A 16052-nucleotide genomic window follows, 5' to 3' on the forward strand; every position below is an offset into this window, starting at 1 on the left:
GTCCAAATGCAGAAACCTGACTGCTTTCCGGGGATAGCAATAAACCAGATGCAGACAACCCTGCAAATGTAAAGCCCCATTGTGTACAAAGCAGAAACTCACGTACCACGGCGGCCACGAAAAGGCCCTGACCTTCGACCCGGCCTCCATCCAGGCTCTCCTACTCCCTCCTGGCTGCCCTGCCCCGCTCCTCGGCTCGGGGTCTGAGACTGCGCGGGCTCGCGGAGGCGGGCGGCCTTCTCCGCATGCGCAGTCTCTGCCGGCCTGTTCCTTCAGCGGGGGCTCTGCCGAGTGCGCGCTCACGCACACGCAACGTCTCGTCTGCGCGCTCACGGGGCCTCTCGCGGCACGCGCCTCCGCCCCGCCCGGCCCCGCCCCGCCTCCTTCCCCCTCCCGCGCGCCGGCCCGCCGCACGCCGCTGCCGCCGCCGCCGCCGCTGCCGCCGCCGCCGCCGCCGCTGCCGCCGGAGCTCTGTAGTATGGCATCGAGGAGAATGGAGACCAAACCTGTGATAACCTGTCTCAAAACCCTCCTCATCATCTACTCCTTCGTCTTCTGGGTGAGTGGCTACGCCTGACCGGCGGCTGGGCCGCCGTCCATCGGTCAGTGTAGTGATGCTCCGGGAAGGGAAGGGGGAGGAAAAAACCCAAAGCAAATATCAAATCTCGGTCCCCTCCTTCAGGAGACAGACGCAGGGCTGGGGCTGCAGGATGGCGGGGTGCAGGCTTGGGGCTGCTCAGACCCTGGACCCCGCCCGGTGCAGGGTGTAAGGGGCTGCGTGGTGGCGGTGACTGCAGGTTGCCGACCTTTCCAAAATATTTTAATGCATTGACTTATTTTTTTAACTCGCGGGTTAGGGTCAGCCTTTGGGGAAAGTTGCGGGTTTATTCGTCTGTTTTCCACTCTGGACACCCCTCCCCACCCTCCCTTAGCAGCCCGTTCGCGGTGTCTCTTGGAGCTAACCTGTGGCCGGCTGGGAGCAGGCGCGAGAGTGCAGGGTTTGATCCCAGATTCCCGGTTATTCCCGACCCCGCGGGGCTGCGAGAGGCAGGCGCTGGGAGCCCTGAGCTGCCTGGCTGGGCAAGGGCGACCAAAGGCCTCCAAACGCAGTGATGGGGGGCGGGCGCCGTTGCCGCGCGGAGACGCACAGAGGGGAGAGGGTCTTACATAACCCAGGGGCATCTTTGCGCTTTCTCGGCGACCCAGGAGATGGGTCTTAGGACCCTTTTCCCACGCCCTTGCACCCTTACACTTATCTTTCTGTCATTGCGTAAACCCAATCCGCAGAGCCCTGGGGAAGGACCCCAGCCACTTGGTGACGGCAGTAGCGCCTCAACTCTGCTCCCCATCTAACTGGTGCTGCTACCGGTCCTTGAAGCTCATTGCAGAAGGATGACGTCAGCCCCTCAGCCGAAGCCTTGGGGGGCTGCGTGGTGCGCTTCGCGGAGCTATGCGCGCTTTTGCGCGCAGGAGGAGGAGGAGCGGGGCGGGCGGTGGGGTGCGGGGGGTGCTCCAGGCTTGTGCCTTACCTCATCCTGTTTGGCAATTCGTGGAGTCAGTGCCGGGCTGACACTGCAGTGATTCATTTGAAGTAGGTGGTACCTAAAGATCATTCCCCATTATTTCTCTTTCCATGTTGACGACTCCCTTCTCCCCAAGTTCTCCTTTCCTACACCAAGCCACAGCCACCCTGCAGGAGAATGAATGTCTGTCATCACCCCCCCCAACACACACACACACACACACACACACACACACACACACACACACACACACACACACACACACACACACACACACACACACACACACACACACAAATAATCTGGGTCATTTCAGCGTTCAAGGCAGTCATTTTGAAACCTGAGGCTCTGCAGAAAAAGCCAGTCCTGCCTTTGGTTGTTTTTCTCTTTGCCAATTAGCCCTAATTGGTCCTAATTTTGGTTTGAAACTGGGGCACAGTGCTTTATGAGGTACCCAGACTCGGCTTGATGGTGAAACAAGCTGTTTGTAATGACCAAGACAGGAACTGAGATTTATTAAGGATTTTTAAAAAAATCCCTAATGTGCCCCCACCCCCGCGGACATTCCTTGTCACTGGCATTGGTGATTCTTCAGGTCGGGGAATTGTGGACTCTGGAGACCAGGCATACCAAGAACTCTGCAGTGAGATAAGATAGAATAACAGGTATATCACACAAGGCAACCACAGAAATGGACTTTATTTGGACTGAAAACAACACAGGTTGAAAAATTTCAGCAGTGGAATTGTGAGCTCTGCACAGATCCTATATTATGTTCTTCTTGGAAAAAGCAATAATGCATGCTGGTTGCTGAAACTTCCCAGTAGCCATTCCTCGGAACTGGCTTAGCTGTTTTTGTTTGTTTGTTTCATTAAATCTCTTTGTGTTTGATCCTTTAGTATTTACTTGACTTCCTATTTGTTACTGGAGTAAATCATATGGGTGATTATTTTTAGCTTCCTGAAAAATCTTTCAGCATCCCTGCAGGCTGGTAAAGAAGGGAGTCTTCTAGACGAAGCCTTTTCATATGAGCTCTTTAACTCTTCTTGGCTTACCTTCCCCCCACCTCATGAATCTAATTACTTAATGCACCCTGATACATCTTAAGCACAGAATTTTATGTCCTCTGAAGTTCCTTGATGCCTGCATTTTAATGTTTTCCTACTTCCAAGATTTCCATAGTCTTAAAGTGTTTACCTAAAGCATTTTCAGTAGTTTAAATAGCCTTCAATAATCATTTCATACTTCACAACCAAAGAATGAGATCTCTCCAGATGCAAGGGTATTTTAAGCAAGACATTTTCATTAATAAACCATGGTCCAAATGCTGTGTTCTCCATTGTACCTTAAATGCTGTTTTTCTTTTTAAACAGCTTTATTGAGAAGTAATTCACATAACATATAATTCACCCTTTTTAAAGTGTACAATTCAGTGGGTTTAGTATATTCACAGATTTGTGCAACCATCACCCCAGTCAATTTTAGAACATTTTTATTACCTGAAAAAGAAACCCCATGCACTTTAGCTGTCATTCCCCTTGTCCTCCCAATAAGCCCCACCACCCCAAGCAATCACTAATCTTTCTTCTTTTAAAAATATAAATGTATTTATTTATTTATTTTTGGCTGAGTTGGGTCTTTGTTGCTGCACCTGGGCATTCTCTAGTTGCGGCGAGCGGGGGCTACTCTTCGTTGCGGTGCGCGGGCTTCTCATTGCGGTGGCTTCTCGTTGCGGAGCACCGGCTCTAGGCGTGCGGGCTTCAGTAGTTGTGGCTCGCGGGCTCTAGAGCGCAGGCTCAGTAGTTGTGGCACACGGGCTTGGTTGCTCCATGGCATGTGGGATCTTCCCGGACCAGGGCTCGAACCTGTGTCCCATACATTGGCAGGCGGATTCTTAACCACTGCGCCACCAGGGAAGCCCTAATCTACTTTCTGTATCTATAGATTTCCCTTTTTTGGACATTTCATCTAAATGAAATCATACAGTATGTGGTCTTTTGTGAATGGCTACTTTTGCTTAGCGCAACGTTCTCAAAATTCATCCATGTTTATTCCTTTTTATGGCCAAATAATACTCCACTGTATGCCTGTATCACATTTTGTTCATTCATTTGTCCACTGCTAGACATTTGGGTTGTTTCTGTCTTTTGGCTATTATGAGTAACAGTGCTACAAACATTTATGTACAAGTTTTTGTGTGAACCTGTCTTCATTCCTCTTGAGTATATACCTAGGTGTGGAATTGCTGGGTCATATGGTAACTGTGATAAATCATTTGAAGAACTGCCAGACTGTTTTCCAAAGTGACTACCATTTTACATTCCTGCCAGCAGTGTATGAGTATGTTGATTTCTCCACATCCTTGCCAACATTTGTTATTATCTGACTTTTAAAATTCTAGCCATCCTAATGGGTATCTCATTGTGGTTTGGATTTGAATTTCCTTGATGAGTAATGATGTTGAGCATCTTTGTATGTGCTTATTGGTCATTTGTATATCTTCCTTGAAGAAATGTCTCTTCGTATCCTTTGATCAATTTTTATTTTGTTATTTTTTAATTATTGAGTTGTATATGTTCTTTATGTATTCTTGACTCAAGTCTCTTATCAGGTATATCATATGCAAATATTTTCTCCTATTCTGTGTGTTGGTTATTCACTTTCTTGGTGGTATCCTTTGAAATACAAATGTTTTTTATTTTGATAAAGTCCAGTCTACCTATTTTTCTTTTGTTGCTTGTGCTTTTGGTGTCATATTTAAGAATCCTTCACCAAATGCAAGACTATGAAGAAAACACTGTCTATAAGAGTGACAACAATTCAGTAAATGCAGTTGATAACTTTATCTTTCTCTGGCACCTAGAACTGTCTGGCACATAGTAGGTACTCAAATATTTGTCAAAACTTCTGGAGTTATGTTAGGTAATTAACAAAGAGGATGATCTTGGTGTTCTTTTAAGTGAAAGATGGAGGAAAGATTAGGCAGAATTTTTTTCCTTCCTGTTCTCAGTGAATCATTTTAATGGGACTGCTTCTCTTCCCTTAGCTCAGTTTAGATTTAGGACTAGAAGACATTTGAGCTTAAAATGGTGGTAGACGAGTAGCATCAAGAGATTGATGTACCTACAGTTATGAAAGAGAGATCTTTGTTTTATCTGGCCTCCTCTTCTATCTATAATCACTCTCCCTCTCTGAGATGTTCCTCTAAAGCAGTGGTTCTCAACAGGGGACAATTTTGCCTCCCCCCCCCGCAATAGTTGGCAATGTGTGGAGACATTTTTTAGTTACTGCTGGGAGTGGGGTGCTACTGGCATCTAGTTGGTAGAGGCCACAGGTGCGGCTAAGCATACTACAAGGTACGGGACAGCCCCTCACAAGAAAGAGTTTTATGGCTCAAAATGTCAACAGTGCCTACAACCTCTGCACTAGTGAACTTTACATAGTATACTAGTAAGTCCTATGTAAAAAAAAGAGAGTCTTATGCAAGACTCCCAATGTATACTGTTTGGAACCTCCATACCCGAGCATTCTCAACACAATCGCAAGTAAGAAGAAAAACATTCTCCATGGCGTACCATAGTTCTTTATTTGAAGACAAAGGTAGGTAGTTCTTTATATAATAGTGTTGAAATGGATGGGACGATCTGTCCTCCGGTTAGATAGCATCACCTGAATGTTAGGTAAATGGCTCCTTTATTCTCTTTGATTTGTACGTTTCATTTTCAGGTTTATAGAAGAGGAAAAAAAAAACACACCTAGGAGTAAGTTATCTTGTGCTTTAAGACTAGCAAACAGTGCCTGACACATAACAGGTTTACTCTGGAAGTATTTACTTAATGAATGAATGAATAAATGAAATTTTATTGACTACTCTTGGGCTCATGTATTTATTTCAACTCATCTCAATTGGGAGGCTTTTTAAAATGATATTTCCTGTCTACCTGTGGTGGTTTAAATGTGTTCCTGACAGTGATGTGTGGAAAGGTGGAGTAGAGGACTGTATAAGACTTACTTATCCTAATGTTAGTTCAATTATTATATTTTTATGATCAGCTAGTTTGCCGGACATTTTAGTTACCTAAAATTTTAATTGGAATTGAATTTGCTATGTTTGAATTAAAAAGATATCTATCTTACACTAATACAAAAATATCTCTCCATGGCAAATACAGTTTTTTCAACAACAAACAGGAAAACTATCAATATGATGCTTACAAGGTAAATTCCATTTTTAAAAAAATTTTTGTTGGAGTATAGTTGCTTTACAATGTTGTGTTAGTTTCAGGTGTACGGCAAAGTGAATCAGTTATACGTATACATATATTCACTCTTTTTTAGATTTTATTCCCACATAGGCCATTATAGAGTATTGAGTAGAGTTCCCTGTGCTATACAGTAGATAAGGTAAATTCTGTTTTGATTTAGAAATTTTTTAATGTATTTTAAACACTCATCTGTGTTCTGAGCTTAGATTTAAACCCACTACAGCTACATCCACTAAATAATACTGTGAAGAGAAATATCCTTGCTTCATTCCAGTGTATATTGGATTTGGCTTCTTTGATTATCCAGGGAGGCAGTTAACTTTATCAATAGTGCTATCAAATTCTCTTATAGTGAAATATTAGTGATTTTTTTTAAATTTGGGAAGCATCACTAATCTTTCTTGGGGGAAGATTGAAAGAAATAATAGTCAAAATGTTTCTTCTCTTTTGTCATCCAGAAAGTTTAGGTACTTGGGTTAAATAGAGGGGAAAAAGTCTTAAAGAACAGCCCCTAATGTTTTACAGTGTTTGAATTTGGGCACATACCAAAGTTTATACGTATTCCTTTGCATATCAGTGAAATTCAACAAACATTCATTGAATGTCTTATATGCCAGGTATTTCAGTAGAATGTTTACCAACTTTTACTAGCTGCTGCTCTTAGCATGTTACCTTCATTTCTAAGTAATGTAGTTAATCTGCTGGACTTTTCAGTATTAGATGTTATATATTGTCTTCCTACTATGGAAGATCAAGATCTAGCTCTCCTACCACCTTCTCCTTCACTCCCATCTTTCCTAAATTGGGTAGACCCCAATATATCTTTTATCAGTTTATCATTATCATATATCATCTTGGTTAGAGCAGTAGTCAGTGATCACGTTAATGCAATTAGGAAGCCTATTCACAGCTGAACCATGTAGTGTGTCTATTATGATTGCTTGCCCATCTTTTTGTTTTCCCTTCAGTTAAAAATTGCCTTGTTTTATCCTTCGCTTGTTAATTTTCTTTATTTATCACTAAATTATCCCCGTATTCTCCCCAAGAACTGCATATCTTCACTTAGTGTATTGAAACACTTTGTGTATCCTATCAGTTTCCTATTCTTAGAGACATTTGTCCCAGAGCATTCTGACCTTCGATCTGGGCTAGTGTTCTCCAGGCCTTTGAAGCAGCTGACATCATTATAATCTCCGTTTACCATAATCCTGGGGAATTCTGTCTCCTTTTATGTTGTATCCTTGGTTTTCTAGATGTCCAGTCCTCCTCTTTCTTGGTCGTTCATCCATTTTGGTGGAGGAAATCTCCTAGTAACTTTCTGGAAAAGAGTGCATAGGAGGTTAATTTTTTGAGACCTTGCAGTTGTGCAGACCTTACTGTGCTCTTGCATTTAATTTGATAGTTTGGCTGAGTATAGAATTCTAGTTTGTAAATCATTTACCCTCAGAACTTTGCTGCCACTTCCTCTTTTCCCCAGGTCTCTTGGTATTGTTACTGTTGAGAAATCAAATGTTATTTTGATTCTTCTTAAATTCTGCTGTTCTTTGAAAGCTTCTGGAATCTCTGTCTTGTTCCTAGTGCTCTGAAATTTCACAATACTACCCCTTGGCGTATGTTTATTTTTATCTCTTTCCTCTGCACCCTTTCAATCTGCAAACTCATATCCTTCCGTTTGGGGAAATTTTCTTGAATTGTTTTTTTGTTTTGTTTTATTTTAAATTTCCCTTCATTTTCTCTGTTCTCTCTGTTTCGATGCTGGACCTCTTAGATCCTCTGTCTCCCCTTCTGTTTTCTAATTCTCTTTGTCTTTTTGTTCTACTTTCTGGGAGATCCCTCCCAGCTTACCTTGCCTGTTATTGCATTTTTCATTTGTTTTATATGTTGATATCTAGGAGCTCTCTGTTGAGGCCCAAGCGTTTCTTTTTCTAGCATCCTGCTCTTGTTTCATAAATGTAATATTTTAAAATCCTTCTGACAATATTAGTGATTTTTTTTTAAAGTTTGCTTTTCTTTGCTGTTTCCTCCAAGCTTCTCTGTTATCTGGCATACTACAGACTTACCTCAAATTTCTGGTACCCATTTTCTCTTTGTTGTTTAAGAGTGGAGCACTAAAAATGCTGATTGGAAGCTCTTAGTGGGAGTTGTTGATTATAAGTTGGGTGATTTGGCTGGGCAGTTGAGTTTTGGAACCAAGGTCAATCTCTTTAGGTCTTCTCCTTTGATCTAATCAGATTTCCTGTAGAAGAATCTTCCAATCTTCTCTCTGGATGAAGAAGGTTAGGGATATGGATGTCCCCACATGCAGTATAAATGCACCTTTGTTTAAGCTCCTGTTTCAAGTGTAGAAGCCAATGTTCACCATGCTTTGGTTCCCCAGTTCACTTCACTCTCCCTGGAAAATAAATCTCTGAACCCATGCTGGAATGGGGGAGAAGGCAGAGACTGGAAGTTGAGGGGGATCTAAGTGCTTTTCAAAAAGCTTTCCCCAGATTCTCCTTATTTTAGCCCCCTTTCCTCCCTACTTCCATGAGTGCATGGAGCTGCCTTCTGGGGGTGCTTGTGTGCAAATATTTTATTCTTGACTTTTCTCACAGCTGCCATAGGATATGGCTTTTTCTGAGCTCCCAAAATGTCATTGCGGTTGTCTCTTCTTCCATTCTCATTGTTACTGTGGGTTAAAAAAATCCTTTTAGTGTCATTTCAGTGGAGTTTTGGGAGATAGCCAAGGTAAATGGATGGGTTCAATTCATCATCTCTAACTGGAAGTCCTTTATATCTGTATCTCTACATTGCATGGTACTAATTAAATACGTAGTTGATTGCGAGTGATTAAATAGACTGTCTGAGATGGCAACAGGTGGGCTATTCTAGTAGATATTGGTATCTACTTTACAGTTTTTAAAAAGCTTTTGGATGTCAAGGGGAATGTTCTAGGTTGGAACAGGCTTATGAAAGCACATCCTATTTAAGGTCATCTGGTCATCAGGGACTGGAGTTGGACAAATGGGAATGAAGCTCTGAAAGTTGCTGCTGTTTTTTCTGCTCATCGAATTTCTTCCCACCAGGTGGAGGCCCATGTGTCTTCTGACCTAATTCAGATCTTGGTGGATTAATTTAATGTGGAAGCAGCAGAGGTCAAAGTATGGTGGGGAGTGGGGTGCTTGATGTTAGACGAGTCATTGCTCTGCTATTTTTCTGTTACTACAATGATAACCCTTTGTGTTTATTACAGACTTGTGCATTGTAATTTGACAAGTTTTTTTTCCTTATTTAAGCAACTTCCTGCATGCAACATGCAGTTAGGATATGGGTACTAACTTTTACAGCATTTGTGGAACATTGTTGCTTAGAAACTAGCTGACTTTTTATCCAGATAGATTGAAATACTTTTCTCAATTTTAATTATAGCTAAAGTTCTTGATTTGACCCTATCGTGAGCTACATTACTTCTGATTCATTGACTGTTCAGCATTATGTCCTGTTTTAAGTAAGCACTTCAGAAGGTGCTTTGAATGGAAAGTCATCTATGACTGTGTTTCTCTGTTTAAACATGTTAAACCTTTGACATAGGTGACTAATGCACCACTAAACCAATTTGAAGTGCACTTTAGAAATATATTCTTATGTCTTTTTCTCCTTTGGACCCATTACAGCAGCTTCCAGTTTGGGTTATCTCTTCATGACAGGCAGATTGTTGGATTACTGCTCTTAAATTTCCTTTTTTTTGGCTGTTATCCCACTTGCCTTGACTGAATGCTTTTCATTCTTGGGTGAACATTTTTGTCCCCTTTTATATAGAGCCCCAATATTCAGCAAGGAAAGGACATAGAGGGGGAAAGATAGGAGAGGGCTTTTCTTGCTTTCCCTTTGGTTATTTGATCACTTGAACATGTAAGCATGTGAAATAGTTTGGTGATAGAATTAAGGATCACAATTCTACTGTGGAAGGTTCTCGTGCTTTCTGTAAGGTATGACAGGCTTTTTCATCATCGTCTGTTTTAGGAGAAATTGCAGTTGCCTTGTACTGAAAGATGGGCTGGGTCAGGTGCAGGTACTAGGTGAGCAATCTAGGTCTGTGGTTCTCAACCCTGTTTGCTCATCAGGATTGCCTAAGGAGCCCTAAAATACGATATGCTTAGACCTCACCCTAAGAGATTCTGATTCAATTGGCCTGGAGGAGGGTGCCAGCTTTCGTAATTTTAAAAGGATCTTCCAGGTGATTCAGCTGTGCAAGTAGGATTGAGAACCATTGATTCAGAGAGAACTCTGTATAATAGCAGGCCTGGTTCATCTTGAGTCTCTTGGATCTGGAGATAGCTAGGGAATATCTAGCTATTGAATATCTAGCGTGGGCCTGATTTGGTCTGCTTTGCCCAAAAGTCTTAGGCTAGGTCTCCAGTCTCTCTTAGTAAACCAAAATGGCCTTGTCACTCTTAGGAGACCTTGCTAGTCATTCCTAACTAGAGGAGTGCTCATCAGAATCATTAAGAGGCTTTTAAAAGTCACAGCTGTTTGGTCCTATCTCATGAAGTTTCCATTTTAATTGATTTGGAGAGGGGCCTAGGTATGTATTTTTTTAAAAAAACATTCCCAAGGTGATTCTGATTCCTGGGATGTTACTCTGGTCTGTGATGCGGTTTGTCATAAATAAATTCGTACCGTATGAATGCTTTCCTGTGATGATCTGTAGTACCGTAAAGCTAGTTTGAGGAGAAGCAAGATGTAGCCAATCTAGTATTTTTCGCACCCACCGAACTGGTCTCTGGCAAGTGTTTGCAATTGAACTCTTGGAGTTGGGAGTAGTTTCCGCTCCTTAGGGGGAATGTATTTGTTTACAGTTGCACTGAGAAGTTAGGAAGAGACTTGGTTTTCCCTCTTTCAAAATATTAGACTGTCATCCAATATGTAAAACAAAAACCTGAATTCATTTCTTCCTAAAGTAAGAGAGAGCAGTACTAGTCAAGCACCGTTTATGAGTGAAACAGCTTGCTGGTCTTTTTGGGAAGTGTGGTGGTGTTTGATGGTTGCTTTGGGTACAGAAGCAGATTGGTTGACCTTGGCCTTAGAACCATGGCTATTTGGGTGAGACTGTTGTTGATCGCCTCTGAGAAGCATAGTCACTGCAGTGCATCTGCTGCTGATTGGTTGCTCTTGAATTGTGTGAGGCTGTCACTGTAATTAGCTTCTAGAAGTATGTTCCCTGAAAGAAGTTGAGGTTTTTGTGTGTGTGTGTGTGTGTGTGAGGTATGCAGGCCTCTCACTGCTGTGGCCTCTCCCGTTGCGGAGCACAGGCTCCGGACGCGCAGGCTCAGCGGCCATGGCTCACGGGCCCAGCCGCCCCGCGGCATGTGGGATCTTCCCGGACCGGGGCACGAGCCCGTGTCCCCTGCATCGGCAGGCGGACTCTCAACCACTGCGCCACCAGGGAAGCCCCAGAAGTTGAGTTTTTATTGATAATTAGGCTAAGGTGAGTTGCCACTGCTCAAATAGGTTTAGAAGTGGGTGCTGGTAGTTACTAGTTACCATGCCTACTGAATAATCAATCTTCTTCCCCCCAGGAGTATAGAGACTTTTATTCTTGCCTCAGATTACCAATTCTCATTTCTCAGTGAAATGAGTTTGTCTCTGCACCTCAATTCCCATTCTCCAAACATCATCATGGTGATGTATAGAATTCTTTGGTGAGTTCATTGTTCTAATCATTCCACAAACGGTCATTAGGAGTTTATGATTTCCAGGGAGTATACTAGGACTTCTCTAGGGTAGACCCCTTTGTGTTGAAAAGGAACCCAGATCTTGATCATGAAGCTGGGTGGTAAATGTTCCTAAACATCCCTTCCACATCCACATCTCTATTTGTGTTCAATTTCTATTTCTGATGAAGCTTTTCAGGATTTTTCACCTCTTCCAATTTCTGTTTCATACTAAACTGTATCACTCTCTTGCTATTCTTTTAGCTATTGCCTTCTATTCCAGGCGATTTGAGATTAGTCCTATGTGAAGTCTTGGCTGAGACACTTGCTGTGTGACCTTAGGCAATTCACATGCTCTCTCTGAGCCTCGGTTTCCTCTTCAGAATTGAACATATCTGCCTCAGTCAAGTGGTAAAGGTTAAATCACATTCAAGTGCTTTGTAAAGTGTAACAGGTGTGTTTTTGGCAACATTATTTCTTATGGTGTAGAGTGTTGCTTTTTTCTTAATTTCTTGCACATGGGAGGTACTATGTCAATATTTGTTAAATGAATAAATTGATCAGAACACCCCCTACCCTGGAAATTAGGGATGATTAACTTTTCAGGCTTTATAGTTTGCTACCAAAGAGAGCTGGTATTCCAGGAGGGTTTGAATGGAAACCAAATATATAATGAGTTTAGGTCGCTGAGTTTAGCCCCGTCATTGGGATAAGGGTATTCCTATTTAGGATAAATAAATATAAACCTGCCATTTAAAACGTATAAAATAAATAAGCTACAAGGGTATATTGTACAACACAGGGAATATAGCCAATATTTTATAATAACTATAAACGGAGTATGACCTTTAAAAATTGTGAATCACTATGCTGTACAGCTGTAACATATAACATTAAGTATAACTAAATAAAAAATCAAATGAGAAATTGATGGCTTATTCTTTTTTAAAATAAACTTTTTTTTTTTTTGCGGTACGCAGGCCTCTCACCATTGTGGCCTCTCCCGCCGCGGAGCACAGGCTCCAGACGTGCAGGCTCAGCGGCCACGGCTCACGGGCCCAGTCGCTCTGCGGCACGTGGGATCTTCCCAGACCGGGGCACGAACCCGTGTCCCCTGCATCGGCAGGCGGACTCTCAACCACTGCGCCACCAGGGAAGCCCTAAACTTTTAATTTTAGAACAGAAAAATTGTGGAGCTAGTACATAGAGTTCCCACATACCACACAACCAGTTTTTCCTGTTACTAACATCCTACTTTAGTATGGTACATTAGTATGTTACAGTTAATGAACCAAGATTGATGCATTATTAACTAAAGTCCATACTTCATTCAGAATTTTTGGGTTTTTACCTAATATCTCATTAAGGCTACCACATTACATTTAGTAGTCATGTCTCCTTAGACTTCATTGGACTGTGACAGTTTCTCAGACTTTCCTTGTTTTTGATGACTTTGACAGTTTTGAAGAGTACGGGTCACGTACTTTGTACAATGTCCCTCAATTGGGATTTGTCTGATGTTTTTCTCATGATTACACTAGAGTTATGTGTTTTGGGGAGGAAGATCTAAGAGGTTAAGTGCCATTTTCATCACATCATGTGAAGAGTACATACTGTCAATATGACTTATCACTGTTGATACTGACCTTGATTACCTGGCTGAGATACTTTGTCAGATTTCTCATTATAAAGTTACTCTTTTTCCCCCTTTCCATACTCTACCGTTTGGAAGAAAGTCACTGTGCCTAGCTCACACTCAACGAGTGGGGAGTTTTGCTCTACCTCATTGAGGGTGGAGTATCTACCATTATTTCTTCTATTAGCAGAGATGATTTCTAGTCAACAGTTGTTAAAACCAACTGTAGGGGTTTACCTGGTGGCACAGTGGTTAAGAATCCACTTGCCAATGCGGGGGACACGGGTTCAAGCCCTGGTCTGGGAAGATCCCACGTGCTACAGAGCAACTAAGCCCATGCGCCACAACTACTGAGCCTGTGCTCTAGAGCCCGTGAATCACAACTACTGAAGCCCATGCGCCTAGAGCCTGTGCTCTGCAACAAGAGAAACCACCGCAATGAGAAGCCTGCGCACTGCAACAAAGAGTTGCAGCAAAGCCCGCTCACCACAACTAGAGGAAGCCCCTGCGCAGCAACGAAGACCCAATGCAGCCAAAAATAAATAAATTTATTTTAAAAAAACTGTAAATAGTTTTTCAAATAGTAAAATGCGAAAAACATTTGATTCAGTTGGGAACTAGACAGATTCTTGGTTACCAATATTATTTATGATTTTGGCTTATCTACAAATATAAAAAGACAAAGAATAACTCAATGTTGGAAAAAGCAGAGATAAAATTATCTCTTCACAGATGCAATTGTTGTATCCTGAGAAACCTAGTAGAGTCTAGTTTAAAGATAAACTAATACGAGAATTTGGTAAAGCGGTTAGATACAAGATAAAAATACAAAAATTAATTGCTTTTCATTATTTTAGCATAAGCCTTAGAAAAGGAGAGGGAGGAAAAAATTTCAGTCTCAGTAGCAACAGAAATCATAACTATTTCAGAATAGTTAAGAACATGAAGGAAACTAAAATCTTACTGAGGGTCATAAGATCTGAAGAAATTAAAGGACATTGTGTTCTTGAGTGGGGAGATTTAATATTATAAAAGTCTATTTAAAAAATGCGCTTAATGTAATTCCAAATAAACTCCCAATGGGATTTTTTGAGGGGGATGGCACTCGATAAAATAATAATGTTTATATAGAAGAATAAATGCCTGAGAAGGCAGGAGAAATATGAGAAATATGGGGCGGGGGGAAAGAAGTATGTGCCTTAACAGTGTTATCAGAATATACTATTGTATATAAGATGGCCACCATGATCCCCATTTCTGGTATCATGTTCTTGTGTAATCTCCTTCACTCGGGTTCAGGCAGGACCTCTGACTTGTTTCTAACTAATAGAATACAACAAAGGTGTTTTGATGTGTGTGTGAATACATGTACATGATCATGTTAGGTAAGATTGTAATGTCTGTCTTCCTGAGAGACTCTGTCCCTGGCTGGCTTTGAAGAAGCCAGCTTCTATGTTGTGATCTACCCTATGGAGAGGACCACATGGCAAGGAACTGAGGGCAGTCTCCCACTGACAGTCAGAAACTGAGGCCCTCAGTTTGGCAGCCTGCAAGCAACAAAATGATGCCAACAATCAAGTGATCTTGGAAGCAGATCCTTCCCCATTTAGGCCTCAGATGAGACTGCAACCACCTGACACCTTGATTGAAGCTTTAGGAGATCCTGAAACAGAAGACAGAGTTAAGTTGTACCCAGACTCCTGACCCCACAGAAACTCTGAGATAATAACTGTGTGCTGTTTTAAGTCTCTACATTTATGGTAATATTGTTATGTAGCAATGCATAACTACTACAACGATAAAGTCACTAATTGATTCAATATGATGTTGACTTACAAAGAGATAAATAGGTCAGTGGAATAATAGAGAATCCAGAAATAAATTCTAGTGTATATGAGTTAATATATGAAAAGGAACATTCGTTTTAGAGACAGCTAGGTTTAAATGATTCTTGTACTACTGCATGTATGGAAAAACTAAAATTGGAGGCCTTACTTGAATTTTATTGAAACTTCTAGTTGTTTTAAATGCTTAGACATAAACACAAAACAAAATTCTGTAAAAGTATAGTGATCATGTGAACAATACAGGAATGAGAGAAACTTCTTTATCCAAGCTGGAGACTCAGAAGCAATTAAATTAAAAAATCAATATATTTGGCTATAAAATTTTAAAAAATTATATGGCATAACTACAATAAAGTCAATTAAACAGCTATGGTGAGATTCAGAGCCAGTACCAGATTGTTAACTAATATACTGCTTTCTTCATTAAGAAAATTTTGTTACAAAAAAAAAATCTATTTACATTCAGATGGAAGCTCCTTCTTATTTTGGACTGATAATGGTTTGCTGACCAGCACTGGCCTACTGACCACACTTAGTGTATTACTGCTCTGGGAAAGGAGTCAGCAAACTGTTTCTGCAAAGGGCCAGATAGTGAATATTTTAGGCTTTGTGGGCCATATGGTCTCTGTTGCATCTACTCAACTCTGCCATTGTCCTGTGAAAGCAACACAGACAAATGAAAAATGAGTAAGCAAGGCTATATTAAAATAAAACTTTATTTACAAAAAAGAGGTGGCCAGCCAGATTTGACCCTTGGGCTGTAGTTTTTGCTCTAGGGGATACCAATATAAGGAAGGTATAATACTTAGCCTCAAAAACTAAAGTTTAGAAGACATCCAGATGGCTAACAGGCACATGAAAAGGTGCTCAACATCTCTAATTATTAGAGGAATGCAAATCAAAACTACGTTGAGGTATCACCTCGCACCAGTCAGAATGGTCATCATCAAAAAATCTACAAGTAATAAATGCTGGAGAAGGTGTGGTGAAAAGGGAACCCTCCTGCACTGTTGGTGGGAATGTGAGTTGGTGCAGCCACTGTGGAGAACAGCATGGAAGTTCCTTAACTATAATAGAGCTACCATATA

General features: G+C 41.5%; 1 protein-coding gene across 2 annotated transcripts in view; it reads left to right on the plus strand.

Moving 5' to 3' along the window:
- The first annotated feature begins 420 nt into the window (after nt 1-420).
- TSPAN7 (tetraspanin 7) overlaps nt 421-16052 on the plus strand; it is a 137338-nt gene continuing 121706 nt past the window's right edge. For both annotated transcript variants that reach the window (XM_079910483.1, XM_079910484.1), the window contains exon 1: nt 421-559. In XM_079910483.1, the coding sequence (XP_079766609.1) occupies nt 479-559 (81 nt within the window). In that variant the 5' untranslated portion in view covers nt 421-478. The remainder of the gene's footprint in view (nt 560-16052) is intronic.

This window comes from Stenella coeruleoalba, assembly GCF_951394435.1.
Source record: "Stenella coeruleoalba genome assembly, chromosome: X".
Taxonomy (NCBI): Eukaryota; Metazoa; Chordata; class Mammalia; order Artiodactyla; family Delphinidae; genus Stenella; species Stenella coeruleoalba.